Source organism: Taudactylus pleione, unplaced genomic scaffold (assembly GCF_031769625.1).
Source record: "Taudactylus pleione unplaced genomic scaffold, aTauple2 ptg000336l, whole genome shotgun sequence".
In the NCBI taxonomy this organism is placed as follows: Eukaryota; Metazoa; Chordata; class Amphibia; order Anura; family Myobatrachidae; genus Taudactylus; species Taudactylus pleione.
In genome coordinates, this window is record NW_028284737.1 from 2,259,392 (window position 1) to 2,274,469 (window position 15,078).

At 47.0% G+C, this 15,078-nt stretch overlaps 1 protein-coding gene across 3 annotated transcripts in view; it reads left to right on the forward strand.

The window, feature by feature from the left end:
* The window catches only part of CENPM (centromere protein M), a 126,522-nt gene that overhangs the window by 23,240 nt on the left and 88,204 nt on the right, over positions 1-15,078 (forward strand). For 2 of the 3 annotated variants that reach the window (XM_088443873.1, XM_088443872.1), the window contains exon 3: positions 7,120-7,218. The exons of the other annotated variant lie outside the window; for it this stretch is intronic. In XM_088443873.1, the coding sequence (XP_088299999.1) occupies positions 7,120-7,218 (99 nt within the window). The remainder of the gene's footprint in view (positions 1-7,119; positions 7,219-15,078) is intronic. 3 annotated transcript variants of the gene reach the window in all.

The window sequence follows — 15,078 nt, forward strand, 5'->3', positions numbered from 1 at the left end:
TACCATCGTGTGTGGCATACTTTCTTCCGGTGGTGTAGACCTAGAGGGTATTCCCTTAGGGAGTTCCGCCTGTCTAGGGTGTTGGCTTTCCTACAGGCTGGACTGGATCATGGGCTTCGCCTGGCTTCTCTGAAAGTGCAGGTGTCTGCCCTGTCAGTCTGGTTTCATCGTAGGATTGCTGCGCTCTCTGATGTGCACACCTTTATGCAAGGTGTTCTTCGCATTCAGCCACCTTTTGTTCCACCGGTGGCGCCTTGGAATTGGGCTGTGGTCCTGAGAGTTCTCCAGGGACCGCCGTTTGAACCACTGGACTCAGTGGACTTTAAATGGCTTACAGCTAAAACCATATTCCTTCTGGCCATTGCCTCGGCCAGAAGGGTTTCGGATTTAGGGGTTCTCTCTTGTAGACCCCCTTTTCTGATTTTTCATAGGAATAGGGCGGTGCTTCGCACTCATCCGTGATTTCTTCCCGAAGTGGTATCCAGTTTTCACATCAATGAAGAAATTGTTGTGCCGGCTTTCAATTCACCTGGACTTTCAGTGGGTGACGCCACTTGGGATGTTGTGCGGGCATTGAGAATTTATGTTGACCGCACTTCTTCTTTTAGGAAATCGGACGCCTTGTTTGTCCTCTATGGCTTCCGTAAAAAGGGTTGGCCTGCTTCAAAGTAGACTTTGGCAGGCTGGATTCGTATGGCAATTTCAGAAGCTTATCTTCATGAAGGTCTTCCAGTTGCCTCCTTGGTGAGGGCTCATTCCACTAGGTCTGTGGGTCCTTCGTGGGCAGCTAGACGTGGTGCCTCTGCAGTTCAGATCTGCAAGGCTGCTACGTAGTCTTCTGTCCATACCTTTGTGAGGTATTACGCTTTTGACACCTTTGCCTCTCAGGATGCTTCCTTCGGGCGGCGGATTTTCCTCTCAGCACTGGAGCGTCCCCACCCTTAAAGGATACTGCTTTGGGACATCCCCAAGGTATCCTGTGGATACCCTATGGACCCTGAAGTAGAAAATATGAGATATGGTAAGAACTTACCCTTGTTATCTCTATTTCTCCGAAGTCCATAGGGTTCCACAGGACTCCCGCCCTGTCGCACCTGTACTGCAGATGGGCTTTATTCTATTCACCGGTTTGTCCGTCTCCCTAGGTGTACTGGGGCGGTACACCTGTCAAACCGTAACGCAGGTGTCCTAAGGCGAGCTCAGGGAGGACAGAAACCTCTCGTGGAGCAGAAGGGCAAATCACTGCCATGTGATTATTGTGAGTGTCCAGATTTTTTCTTCTCTCTTTCTTTTCCTCCTCCGGCCTATGGCTTGTGACGTAACTGAGATGCCTTGGCCCGGGGGCGGGGTATAGGAGAGGGACCCAGATGCATCCTGGGAGGCTGAAAACTTTAACTCTGTGGTGCCTGAAGACTGACGTCATCACGTATACCCCAAGGTATCCTGTGAACCCTATGGACTTCGTAGAAATAGAGATAACAAGGGTAAGTTCTTACCATATCTCATATTTTCTTTGGCATTCCCAGTTAATGGTACTTGCCAATACTCTTTGGTTAAGTCTAGAGTGGTTAAATATCTGTCTGTCCCTAGCCTTTCAATTAGTTCATCCACCCTTGGCATTGGGTAGGCATTGAACTTTGACACACTGTTCAATTTTCGGAAATCGTTGCCGACGCGTACACTCCCGTCAGGCTTTAGAATAAGCACAATGGGACTTGACCACTCACTATGCAATTTTTCAATTACACCCAGTTCCAACATTTTTTTTAATTACTTTAGACACTGATTCTTTTTGGGTTTCTGGTAACCTATTGGGCTTTAGGTTAATCGTAACCCCTGGGTCAGTGATTATGTCATGTTTAATGACTGTGGTTTTGCCCGGTACATCTGATAACAAAACCCTATAAGAAATATAGAAATAAGAAAATTCCTTAACTTCCTGCTGTTGAACGGTCGACAGGGTTTTAGCTATTGTCACTTCAGGACCCAAAGGCCCTAAGTTTACTGGAGGGGCCTGGACGGCTGACAGAGCTACTCTATCCTTCCAAGGTTTAATAGGATATACATGGTACAACTGTTCTGGCTTTCTTTTCCTAGGCTCAATGACTGTTTTATAAGGAATGGACTGCCCCTCCCATGTCTCATTGGTAATGTCAGGTAATCCCCTTGGATGTCTCCCGTACAAAAAATCCTGGCGTACTGCCATGTGAGGACATGACAACGGACTATCAGGGTCTATGGATTTTCCACCAATCATTTTTTACATTTTCCCTTGGTTTTACCAGACTAGGGTCATTTAACTGCTCCATTGCTGTCCTCCAGATCAGACAGATGATCAACTGGTTTAACCACACTTCCCACCTCCGTATTCTCTGGTTCACCAACCACGCTAGAAAAAGGGAACTTCTCAGACACGGAAGAAACTTTCCCTGCTACTGCATCAGCAACTCTCTCAAATGGGTCGGGATTATTTACTTCGGTAACAAATCTGCTTTCCCACAATTTCCAGAAGTGAGCAAAGTCTCTCCCCAACATTATATCATACCTCAAGTCATGCACTAAACCCACAGAGACTGTAGCGGAACTACACTGTGTTTCTATGTTCACTTCCGCAGTCACATAATACCGAGTATCCCCATGTATGCAGGTCACACCAACAGCTTTTCACTTGCGCTTTAAGGGGTTCACCAGTTCAGCTCTTATAAGTGTAACCAGGCTGCCAGAATCTAACAGAGCCGCTACTTGTATGCCTTCTACAGTAAACTTACACATATACTTATTTGTCTCAGCCTGTCGGTCAGCAGTACAGGCAGGCTGTGCAAAGAAAGACATTCTGCGACGGACATAAGCAGTATCACATTGCATAGGTTCAGAGGTAAGTGGACAATTAGCAGCAATATGGCCAAGTTCACTACATCGAAAACATTGTATCACATTATTATCAAGTCTCTTATGGGGTAAGAACCTTCCTGGCCTGGCTGGCCTATCCCCAGGTTCCAAATCCACAGTTTTAAGTTCATTCCACCGCCCAGCACCCTTCTCCCCTGGAACAGTCTTACCAGTAGTCACGGAAGATCGCCGTTGCGGAATCAGGGCCTGGTGGGACACACTCAACAGTTCCTCAGCCGCCACATACCTCTCCACCAGTTCGACTAACTAGTCTGCGGATTTAGGGTCTGCATGGCTCACCCACTTGCGCAGAGATGCAGGTAGCGATCGCAGATACCGGTCCATCATGACTCCACGATCTGCGGTCCTGTCAGCGTCTCGGGCTGTAGCCATTTTGTGGTTAGATGGACGAGGTCATGCATCTGTAAGCGTGGAGGCTTTTCCATTTGGAACTCCCAGCGGTGCACTCGATGGGCCCGAACAAATGAGGTGACTCCCAAGCGAGTTAGGATCTCCCGTTTTAGCTTTGCATAGTCCTTGGCGTCAGCCAGGCACAAGTCATAGTAGGCCTTTTGTGGTTCTCCAGACAGGAAGGGTGCCACAAGACTTGCCCACTGTTTCTTGGGCCAACTCTCCCTTTCTGTGGTTCTCTCAAAGGCCATAAGATACTCTTCCACATCATTACTCTCGGACTCTCGGTCATCTTTTGCAGAAAGTGACTGGCCCGTATGGAGCGAGTGTCATTTGGAAGTCCAGTGGAAGCATCTCCTGACCAGACTACTAGTTGTTGTACCATGTCTTTTAAGACCTGGCGGGCTTCCTCTATGGCGACTTGCTGAGCCCTCTGGGCGTTCTCCAAGGCTGATAATTGCACATTGGTGGATTCCCGCTGAGCTCTGGTATTAGCGTTCCCGCTAGGCTGTTTTAGCGGGGCGCGGCGCCCTGCCCTCCTTCTGGAGGGTAAAAAGCACCCTGCCCTCCAGGAGGAGGGCAAAAAGCGTCCTGCCCTCAAAGCCTGCGGGTGCCGTTCTCACCCGCGGGACGCAGTGTCCCGCGGGTGGAGAAACATGCGGTGGCCCGGTCACCGCCGGAGAATAGACGCCGGGCGCATGTGCCCGGCATCTATTCACCCTTTCTGCAGCGCTTGGGGGCTGCCCGGCATGTCCGTAAGCGCCGGGCACGCCCCCAAGTATGACGAAAAGAGGATGCGTCTTATAGACACGCCCCCTTCTCATGACCATGCCCCCTTTTCGGGCGAGCGCGCACAAGGTTGCCCTCTCTAGCTCCGGCGCCCTGCCTGCTGTCGGAGCTAAAGTGAACACTATGGTATTTTCCTGCTGAGCTCTGGTAGCTTCCTGCTGAGCTTTAATAGCCTCTTGCAGAGTTTTGTTAGATTGGAGCAAGGCCTTAACAATGTCTTCCATGTTGTCTTTAGGTGTAGGTTTGTAGCAAAACCTGGCTTCTCTTAGCATCTGTCGACGCCAGCTTCATGGACTTCACAGAACACGAGTTGATATCCAACACAACAAATTGGTGTCTGTCACTTTAAATTTTAAATGTAGAATTTTTCCTCTTGCTGCAATTTCCAGTGTGCAATGCCCGCATTCTCCACCAATTGATCGGGGTAGGGGTCCCTCTCCTGGGGTAGATGGACGCCTCTTTACACACAGCAGCCAGGAAACGGCAGTAGTCGTGGGTTTTCGTGCAAGCTGGTCGGCACCAGTTTTTATTGTGTGACACCAATAATCAAACAAACAAACATAAAAATAAACCCTAGCCCGTCTGGGCTCTAACTAGACAGGTAACTCCCTCTGTACATGTGGCAGGGCCTACTGCCTTACCACAAACATAGTACATACCAATGTCAGTGTCTCCGCACAAAAACCTCAATGTCTGTTCTCCCCAGGGGGTGTGAGACACTGCATCAAAACTCTACACAGTTCTTATGAGCCACTTCCAGGTGTAATCATTAATTAGCCTGGTCTCAGGCTGAAAAGCCCAACACCTGAAGCGGCCCTGTGGATGGAGCCCTCCCTTCTCCCTCACACCCACACCCCCAGGACCCATTATCCGGCTTTTACCAAAAGCCGACACTGAAATCTGCTTGGTAAAATAGACTTTTCCTGGGGGTTTAAAATACATATGACAGTAATCTGGGACACACACATATGCCATCCTAACTTCTCCAGTGCTCCTATCACAATATGTTTCTCCAACAGGTACACTTAAATGGTCTTTATGGGAGTAGAAGGTTATTGGTGGTGCCCTCATGAATTATGTGAGCATGACCCCCTTTTCCTGAATTTCAAAATTAATTGGAACTCGCGTCGGGATGTAGTCTGCATCCCGGCGCACACAATGTTGGCGCCAGAATCCCAACTGCTGCAATCCCAACAGTAAATATTAGGGTTAGGACTTAGGCACTAGGGATAGGGTTAGGCTGCAGGTGGGGAGGGTTAGGAGTAGGCTGCTGGAGAGGTGGGGTATGGTTAGGGGAAGGGTTAAGATATTTACCTGCATGCATTGGGATTTCCAGCGTCGGGATTATGCTGCCAGGATTCTGATTGCCGGCATTGTGGGCGCTGGGATCGCATACCCAACCCTCACCTTAATGTTGCTAACTATCTGTGAAATAATAAACTTTAAATCTATCAATGCAGCCTTTGGCTTCCTACCTCTTTAATGACTAAGGACCTGAAGCAGAGTTGAACATATGCAGAGCGTATCTTGCTGCTTTTCAAACTGTGCATTCCCCCGGAACCAAGCAATGCAGATTCTTATGCGTTTCAGTCACATAGCTACCTGCAAACAAGTACATGCAAATGGGCTATAAAGGGGCGTTCTCATGTCAAAGTTCACAGCAGGTGTGTCGATGGAATCATGTGTGATGCAGAGTTAATGGAAATGTAACTATGGATGCTTTCTCACTCATATTCTGCACCATGGTGTAAGTTTGCACTAATAGGAATTAAACTTGGCATAAGGATAGGGTATGGCTTGCTTGCGGGGATGCGTACAACTCTGCATGCACAAAGATTAGGACCATATGCAGCTAAATTGTGTTCAACTCTACATAAGGCCCTAAATCTTTCTATTCAGTTAGAGCTGAGCAATAAAATGTAATGCAACAAGTCAGCAATAGTGTTGCAGCTCCTGTTTATTTTTGGAATAAATCTCATCTCTAACTCAGTGGTTCCCAAACTTTCTCAGTTCATGGCACCCTTATTGGCTAAGAATTTTTTTGCGGCACCCCTAGGCCAGTGGGTAGAGAAAAGATATAAAATGTCTAACAACAGAATGTTTGTTTGCTTTCTTCCAAAGCAATTGGCAGATTGATAAGCATTCTGTAATGAAGCCTGATAGGTACCTGACAACTTTCCTAGGTGGGTAATGAAACTTTGCTCACTTGAACCGATCCATAGTATGCCACTTACTACCAGGCTGCGCTATAGCAGCACACGATTAATGGTAGCAGCAGTGGGAAGTGTGATGGTCCCAGGGAGCCTGCAGGCAGAGCGGCCTCTTACTTACAGTGCTGGAGCAGAGGCGCCTTTCTCTCCCTATGCAGCCAGACGTGAGCACATCCCTGTGTTTTTTATGACTGGGCAGCAGCAGAGAAGCTGCTGTTCTAATTCTCAGCGCTCTTAGCCTGACAGGGAGCTGTCTGTTATGGGGTGGTGGTATGGGGGCCGATCGTCCTGATCGCTCCCCCCTTCACCGCGGATCCATCCCTGGTGCCCGTGTATAGAGGGTATTGACACAAGTGGGCCAAACAATGCCAGTCTACATAGGGTAAAAGCACATGTAAACAGGATGAAGGCAGTGGTGGGGCTGCACAGTGTCAGTATATACAGGGTGGGGGCACGGGTGGGCTGCACACAGTGTACTTTTTACCAGCTCTAGTATGCAGACAGCTGCTGCACAGCAGCCCTGAGTCTCTGTGCAAATGGCCACATGCCGAGGCTGCTATGACTAAAGCAGCGTGCAGCCAGTCTAATAATGTGCAGTGCCAAATAATCTAATTTGGGACCGGACTGTACCACCAGCTGCGGCACCCCTGTAATAGCGCCGCCACGGCGCACAGTTTGGGAACCACTGCTCTAACTAGTTCAGTGGAATTGCACATAACACTAAATGATTTTTGCATATTAGATGGCTGTTGTATTTAAAGTAATCTAACATTTTCTAAGGTATGTCTAATTTTGTGTGGTAATTTTTTGTGTTTTACAGTCACATGGCTACGTCCCTCCCTATAGTACCTGAAAAAGCTCACCTCCGTCCACGTTTTGACATGGTCGTATTTATAATCAATTTACACAGCCAGCTCAGGTTGGTGATCTGAAATCTAAATGTCTAAGCCATATCTACAAATCTACATCTGGCAGGGTTATCTATTTTAATGAAACATGCATTTAAATAGGAAATTACATAGTCTGGAGCATGGTTGATAGTTGTTCATAAATTGCAGCCATTAACAATTGTCACTTTTCTTTGTTAGAACTGGTAAACAAGTTTGTAACTTGTTTTGTGCAGTGGTCATAGCAGCTATGATAGAGAACATTGCTTTTTTGAAACATTCCTTACAGGATGAGGTTGTCATGGCAAAGTCAATAACGATATGGATTGGATGCCTTTCGTACAATAAATAGTATCTGTAGCTAGAATTAGTAAAGAATATTAGGGGTGATTTTCTTAAGGTCATTTATTGTTATTGAGGACAGAAAGGCATTCCACCCCCAGTAAGACTAATGCTGACTATACACGGTGCGATGCACCGTGTAGTGCGACTGCCGATCCGTCAGCAGACGGATCGTGCTGTCACTGCTGGCATTCGTGCAGACCCCGCAGACCGCACGATATGCCAGCTCCCCCCTCCACCATTTGAATGGGATCGTACGTCGCATCCCAGGTCAGATGGTTTTGCAGGAAGACCTGGGGATGCGATGTACGACCACGCGGGAGCGCGCAGCACGATATCAGGTACGATATCGTGCCCATACATGTCGGTTGCCGTGTATGGCCATCTTAACTTGGCAACCGAAAGAGACTGGGAGTTTGGTTTTGCCTTCCTCTTGATCCGCGCAACTAGAATTTATGAAAGGCTGAATTTGATGAATCTGTGGCTTTATTTTTTTCTTCATCTTTGCTAACTATGTAGTTTCCGATTGGTTGAACTGGAGGTATGTACTGTTGAAGCCCTACCTTTGGGTCTTGCACTGCAAGGTAGACATGAAGTGTAAGTCTGTCCTAGAGCCATGACAGATGAGGCCTTTATTGCCAGTACAAGAACTACTGCATGCAGTCTTGGCATCTACCTACCAGGGACATGCAGTCAGGGTAGGCAGGGAGCAGAGTCTCCCCTGTCATACTCCTGAGATTTGATATAAAAGTTATTAGAATAATATATAGAATACAAAAAATTATACAAATAATACAATGAAGATATATATAACTTATAAACATCTTCGTTATATATTTTAATCGTTTTTATAGTTAACACTGACCAGCTTTGTAGAGCTCCCTAGGACTGCAGGGAAACGAAAGATGAGGCAGCAACTGCTCATCCTCGCTTCGGTATAATCGGACACTGCTTGCAGAGCACGGGCAGTAAGCTGCACAGAAAGAGAGCTAATAGAGTCATGCCTCTTAGTATGGGGGGCATGCCTTGAGCACTGATGGACATCTTGGATGTGTCATGTGACCAGGAAGTGCACTGCAGTGTTTAGAGATCGGAGCTCAGTCAGCAAGAGAAGACACAGTGATGCAGATATGAGAAGAATCAATGGACACTGAAGCTTAGAGCCATATTCAATTAGAGGCGAAGTTTTCGCCTGTCCGACTGTTCGCTTTATTCGCCTGTTTCAGAGGCGAATTTATTCCATGCTCGTCCCCGCTTTTCGCCTAATTCAATTGCATAACAGGTGAAAAAGGAAATAGGTGAATGCGGAACAGGTGAAAAGTACTGAAAGAATTGGGGAAATCAGTCTGTACCCCAGAAAAAGATGCTCTAACATAGGGAATCAATATAGATGTGTACTAATAGCCCTAATAAAACTATTTTGCGTACTTAAGTTGTGTAAATTGCTTGCTATTAGCGTCTTTGTAAAAGTGGTGAAGAATGGCATAAAGCTGTATTTTTTGGTGAAAATAAGTAGTCCTGTCAAATTTGGGGTGCTTGAAAATGGGTGCAAGCATGTTTTTATGTCTCTAAAGTGAATTTTAAAAAAACGTGAAAAATCCATCTGCTGCATGCACCTGCAATCCCAAAAACACCTGACCCATACTTGTGGACCCCCAAGAAGTCTTTTTCGCTACTTTTAATGGTTATCCCCCCCACTTTTTACATTTTCACCCCAAAAATTACATGTCTTTTTTGGGGTGTTCTTAGGTTTTAGTTTCTGTTTTTTTTGCGTATTTGTCCTTTGGGGGGCTGTCCCAAGGGGTCTGAGTTGTTTCCCCACGTTTGCACCCCAAAATAAAGATTTTGCATTTCTTTTCACCAGCTATTGATTGGAGAATCATTTTTGGAGAATTGTTTCCACTTAGGCGAAATTGTCCTGGAATTGAATTTGGCGAATTTTTTTTTTAGGCAAATTTTTCACAAAAAAAAACAGGCGAATATGGCTTTTCGCCTCTAATTGAATTCCCCTCTTAGTGTAGTGAGGGGAGAGTTACAGTGAGTAGGGGGTTAAACAAGCACCCATCTCCATGTGTGCCTCCTTAGCCATTGACTGCACTGCACGTTGCTGCTACCTACCTGCGTGTAGCTGATCAAGGACTGCACAACTGGTGGAAGGGACCATACAATTGCAAAATACTCCTTGCACACATAGCAGCAACACCCTAATTCTGATATAAATATACAGTCTATGCATTATTACAGATAAGCTGTTTGTTCTAAAAAGCAGTTAAACATCAACTTGAATACTTTTTTTTTATTTTTGATGCACTATTATGGTTTATTCATTCAGTATATTCATTATGCACGTGAGATTTACAAAGAGATTTACTAGTTTCCATTGTGTATCCTAGCATTGAGGATGACCACAAACATTTTGCAACTTGAGAGGCTATTACAAAGTGGTCTAAGGCCCGTATTCAATATGTTTTGCACCCGCGATACTTTTTCTCCTACATCGCGTGTTTTGCAGGCGAAAAAGTATCGCCCGCGGCCACGCTTATCCCCTTATTCAATTTGAAAGGATGTGAAAACGGGACCCGGCGTAACTTAAACAGGTGAAAAGTCCTGTCAGATTTGAGGAAATCAGCCTGACACCCCCCAAAAGATGCATTGACATGGGGTACTTAAATGTTCTCAATAGGTTCTAATTAGCGTCTTTGCAGAAGTGGTGAAGAATAGCATTTAGCATTTTTTTTGTAGAAATTAACTAGTCCCAGCAAATTTTGGGTACCTGAAAATGGGGGGGGGGTGAGCATATTTAAAAGTTGCTAAAGTGTAGTTTAAAAAAATTGTGAAAAATCCACCTTCCGCAAGCACCTGCAATCTAAAAAACACTTGGGGCATACTTGGGGACCCCCCTGGAGTCTATTTCGCTAGTTTTTAACTTTGTCCCCCAACTTTGTTTTTTTTCGCCCCAAAACAAAAGTATTATTTTGCGATGTTAAGTTTTTTTTCTCTGACATTTTACCTTTGGGGGACTGTCTTAAGGCTGCACGGGGGTTCCCGCAACGTTGCACCCCAAAACACCAATTCTGCACTTTTTTCCACCTGCTATTCGTTGGCGAAACTTTTCCCCCGGGTCCATTGCATTGACTTTCCGCCTAGGCGAAAAGTCTCTGAAACTGAATACGGCGAAATGACGTCACCCGCGATACTTTTTCGCCGAAACTGACTTTTCGCCTCAAATTGAATATGGACCTAAATCTGATTCCTGTTAATGAATGGGTTACTCTCCTACTCCATGTCATGGCAGGTAAAGAAGGCATGCCCCCAGCAGGTACATAAGACCACTCCACCCTGTTTCCAAATTCTTTTTTTCCTGTCCTTTCTGTTTAAGTGTAGGACAGATAATATTGTTTTGTCTGGTGGCTTATCTGAGGTTTCCAGGAGAGGGTCTGGATCAATCGCAATTGCTGCTGTGACTGCATTGTGATCAGGAGTCACTTTAGCTGGGTACACACCTGATAGATATGTCTGCAGATCGACTGATCTGCAGATATCTGTTGACTGTGCAGAACATATGTAAGGATGCACTGAAAGAATGCCGTCACTGCATTGTATTGTAAGAATGCATTCTGAAGGCCTCCCTAGCTTCACACACTGGCCGCATAGTCTTCTTTTCCAGCTGTCGGATGAGTGCTCTTCTCTTTCTTGAACTCCCCAATAGTTAGTGGGCTGTGGCTGACTTATGTGGATCCTCCTTCCTGGCTGCTCCTTTTTACAACTGCCTGGAGTTTGTGGCCATTTTCACAGTCTGCACAGTTACTCCCCTTCCATCTCCAATCTCCAAATGCCTGAGGATGGAGACTTTCTATGAGCATCTATAACTGCCCAGCTGTGCAGTGAGAGTTCACGTTGGGCTACCACTCACCATCATACCTGGATCTCCCTGCACTTATCTACCTCCTCCCTGCCTCTAAACTAGAGCAGCTATCTTACCTCGTTCTCGTCACACAGGCATTTCCTGGAGACTTTGCTGAGATTACCTGAGTGCCCCCGAAAAAAGTATGGTCTGGCTACCCCTCACCTCTGCTGGGAGTGATCTCCCGAACGCTCATAGCCCACCCTTCATTATCACTGCTGCTGTGCTAATGGGCCCATTCCTTGCCATTATGGGCCAATATCTCTTTATTTATCTTATGGTAAATATTTTGTGGTGGTCTGTACACATCTCCATCTCACTTCTGGGCAGTGACATTTCAACTCATTGTTTGTGCCCCATGAGCCTTGCACTTGAGACTTTGGATCTCATATGCAACTCTGCCACTGGCTGCCATCTGGACTCTTAGTCTCCCCTTTACGCTGCCCAGGCCTGCAATAAATTTCACTGCCTAATAATTTATGGGGCAGGGGTGGAACATATACATCTGTTTATTTGTGCCTATCCCTACAATACTGATCTTTGTGACTATCCCCCCTTGGCTATATCTCATCTGTAATTTTCTCCTTCATCCACTAGGGGACACTGGAGTCTCAGTACAGTGGGGTATAGATGTGGGATAACCAGGAGCTGGCACTTTAATAAATTTGAATAGTAGCTAGCTCCTCCCCCTCTATACCCCCCTACAGGTCAGTCTTAATTTTCTACCAAGTGAGCTGGTTTCACTACTACAGAGCTCTCTGTTTAAAATAAAGATCCTCGATCAGCATATGAGGACACACAGGCAGCTCACTGCCCCTGCCTGTCTGCATCGTTGGAGCTGCCGGGGAGACACTGCAGTCTGTGATTGCTGCCTGCGGTGTGCGCTGGGGTCTTCAGCTACAGAGACCACTGTCTCTGGGGGGTACCTAGGTGCGCTGCGTGCGGCACACGTCGCGGTCCCCCACTAGCATACCGGCCGCTGGCAGCACTCTGCAGCAACAAGGTTAGTGACTCCTGGCACCCCGAGTAGCAGGGTGGCCAGGAATACTGTAAGGCGGGCATCATTAAAGCAGCTCGCTCAGCGCTGTTATCGGGCGCCATAGCGGGGGGCGGGAAGGGTGGTGCCTAACGCTGATTTCGGTTCCTCCCTCCCAGCAGCCCCAGCGCTTCCAGAAGGAGGCTGGCGACCATATTAACAATGCATGCTGCTGCAAGACGCTGAGGACAGCGGAAAGAGTCTGTCCTATCTGCCTGGACTTGAGTGCACAGTGGCGTCAGGCTACTGAAGGGTAAATTAGACTGTGTTTACACAGCGTGCTGTCATTGTATCAGCGCTGGTTGGGCTGGGTAAAAGCATATCTACCTCTGTGCCCTTATCACTTCTTACTAAACAGTCTGTGTGTCCCACTGTCCCTTCACTCTGTCTGTTTGTGTGTGTGGCCAGTGCTTTGGTATAATGACTTCTAAAGTGTCAAAAGCTGCACAAAACTTTCTCCTGCAAAAATTGTGCAGAGAAATTTACACAGGGACCATCATCTACTTCCCTGTTGTGTAAAAAATGTGCTGCAGTCACAGACTCCTGTATCACCTCAGCAACCTCTTTGGGCTGATCAATTTACATCAGTCATGTCACACCTGTCTGCTGAACTGGAAGCTTCTCGCAGAGAGAGAGAGAGGTTGCCAAATCTCAGAAGTCTGCCCCCTCTGAACCAGATTGGGCGCGTTCTTTAGCCAGGTCCGTAGAAGAACTCACAAAAGTTATGTCAGCCCAGGTACCTCCCATGGCATCATCCTTTAATGTCCCTCCTAGGAGACTGATACTGAATCCCCTTATGTGGGATGATCCGGAAGAGGACAAGATGCCTGATACAGAGGAGGGAGAGGTACAGGACCCAACAGAGGAGTAGGCGCCAGAGGAAACTGAGCCTGTATCTCAGGGTGTAGAGGTGCTGATTGAAGCAATACACCAGCTGTTACATGTTAAGGACATGGATCCTGTGGATGTTAGGCCGTCTATCTTTAATAAGAAACAAAGACTAGCAGCCACCTTTCCACTGTCTGAGGAATTGGACGAGATCCTTACCTCAGCGTGAAAACACCCAGATAAGAAGTTTCAGATCTCACATAAACTTTTATCCTCCTATCCCTTTCCTATAGACAGCAGGAAATTATGCGAGACTTCTCCTTCAGTGGATCCTTCAGTGTCACGTTTTGTCTAAAAAGACAGTGCTCCCTGTTCCAGGAGCAGTTTCTTTAAAGGAATCTTTTGACAGGAAGTTAGAAACTACCTTAAAGTCTATGTACACTGTAGCGGGTGTGTCTCTTCGACCCGCACCAGTCAGTTGTTGGTCAACAAGGCTGTGGAAGCTTGGGCTACGCAGCTTTGCCGAGGGCCTTAAGACTTGTGTTCCGATGGAGGATCTGGTTCCTTTAGCGGAACAGATTGCAGAGTCTGCTTCCTTTCTTGGGGAGGCTTCAAAAGATATTTGTAGTCTTTCCTCCAGATCCTCGGCTTTGGCTGTCTCAGCCCGCAAAGCCCTGTGGCTGAGACAATGGCAGGCGGATGCGGAACCTAAGAGAGTCGTGGAAGCTCTTCCATTCACAGGGGAAGCTCTGTTTGGATCGGAACTGGATAAGTGGATCTCTCAAGCCACAGGTGGTAAGTCCACTTATCTCCCATCTGCTGCTGCTGCTCCTCAAAATCCCTTTGCTGGACTGTCCTTTTGGTCCTTTTGTATCCCAGGGAGATTCAGGGGTCGTGCCAGAGGAGCTCCCACTATCTCCCGTGGTTCCAGAGGCAGAGGTAGAGCCACTGCATCCTCCTCCCAGCATGATAAGTCTTCAGTTAAGCCTCCAACATCACGCGCTCCCTTCTCTCCTGGGGGCCTCCAGGGTGGGAGCTCGCCTTCACAATTTCCAAGAGGTTTGGAGGTTTGGATCAAGTCATGCCAGGACACATGGGTCCGGGACATCATTATTCAGGGGTTGAAGTTGGATTACCAGATCCAACCTCCTCCACGTTTTTTCACAACCACTTTGCCAGCGTCAGCGGACAAACGGGTTGTAATACAGGAAGCAATACAAAAGCTACTGTCTTCTCGAGTAATAGTACATGTCCCTATCCATCAGCAGGGTCAAGGCTTTTATTCCGGCTTGTTTGTAGTACCCAAGCCGGACGGTTCGGTGAGACCCGTTCTGAACTTGAAACATCTCAGTCCTTATTTGCAGACCTTCAAGTTCAAAATGGAGTCCCTGCAGTCTTTCATTGCAGGTCTCGAGAGGGGCGAATTTCTCGTGCCCTTGGACATAAAGGATGCTTATCTCCACATTCCCATTTGGACCCCTCATCAGGCATTACTTCGGTTCGCGGTGCGTGACTCTCATTTTCAATTTCAGGCCTTACCCATCGGTCTTTCATCAGCACCAAGAGTGATCATGAAGGTCATGGCTGTAATGATGGCCCTTCTTCGGATCCAGGGTGTTACCATCGTCCCGATCTACTTCTCAAGGCTCTGTCAGTCACTCAATTACTTCAGGACATCCGGATAACACAGAATCTTCTGTTACAACACTGATGGATCCTGAACTTCCAAAAATCTCATCTACAGCCTACTCAGCGTCTGCCTTTCCTAGGGATGATTTTGGA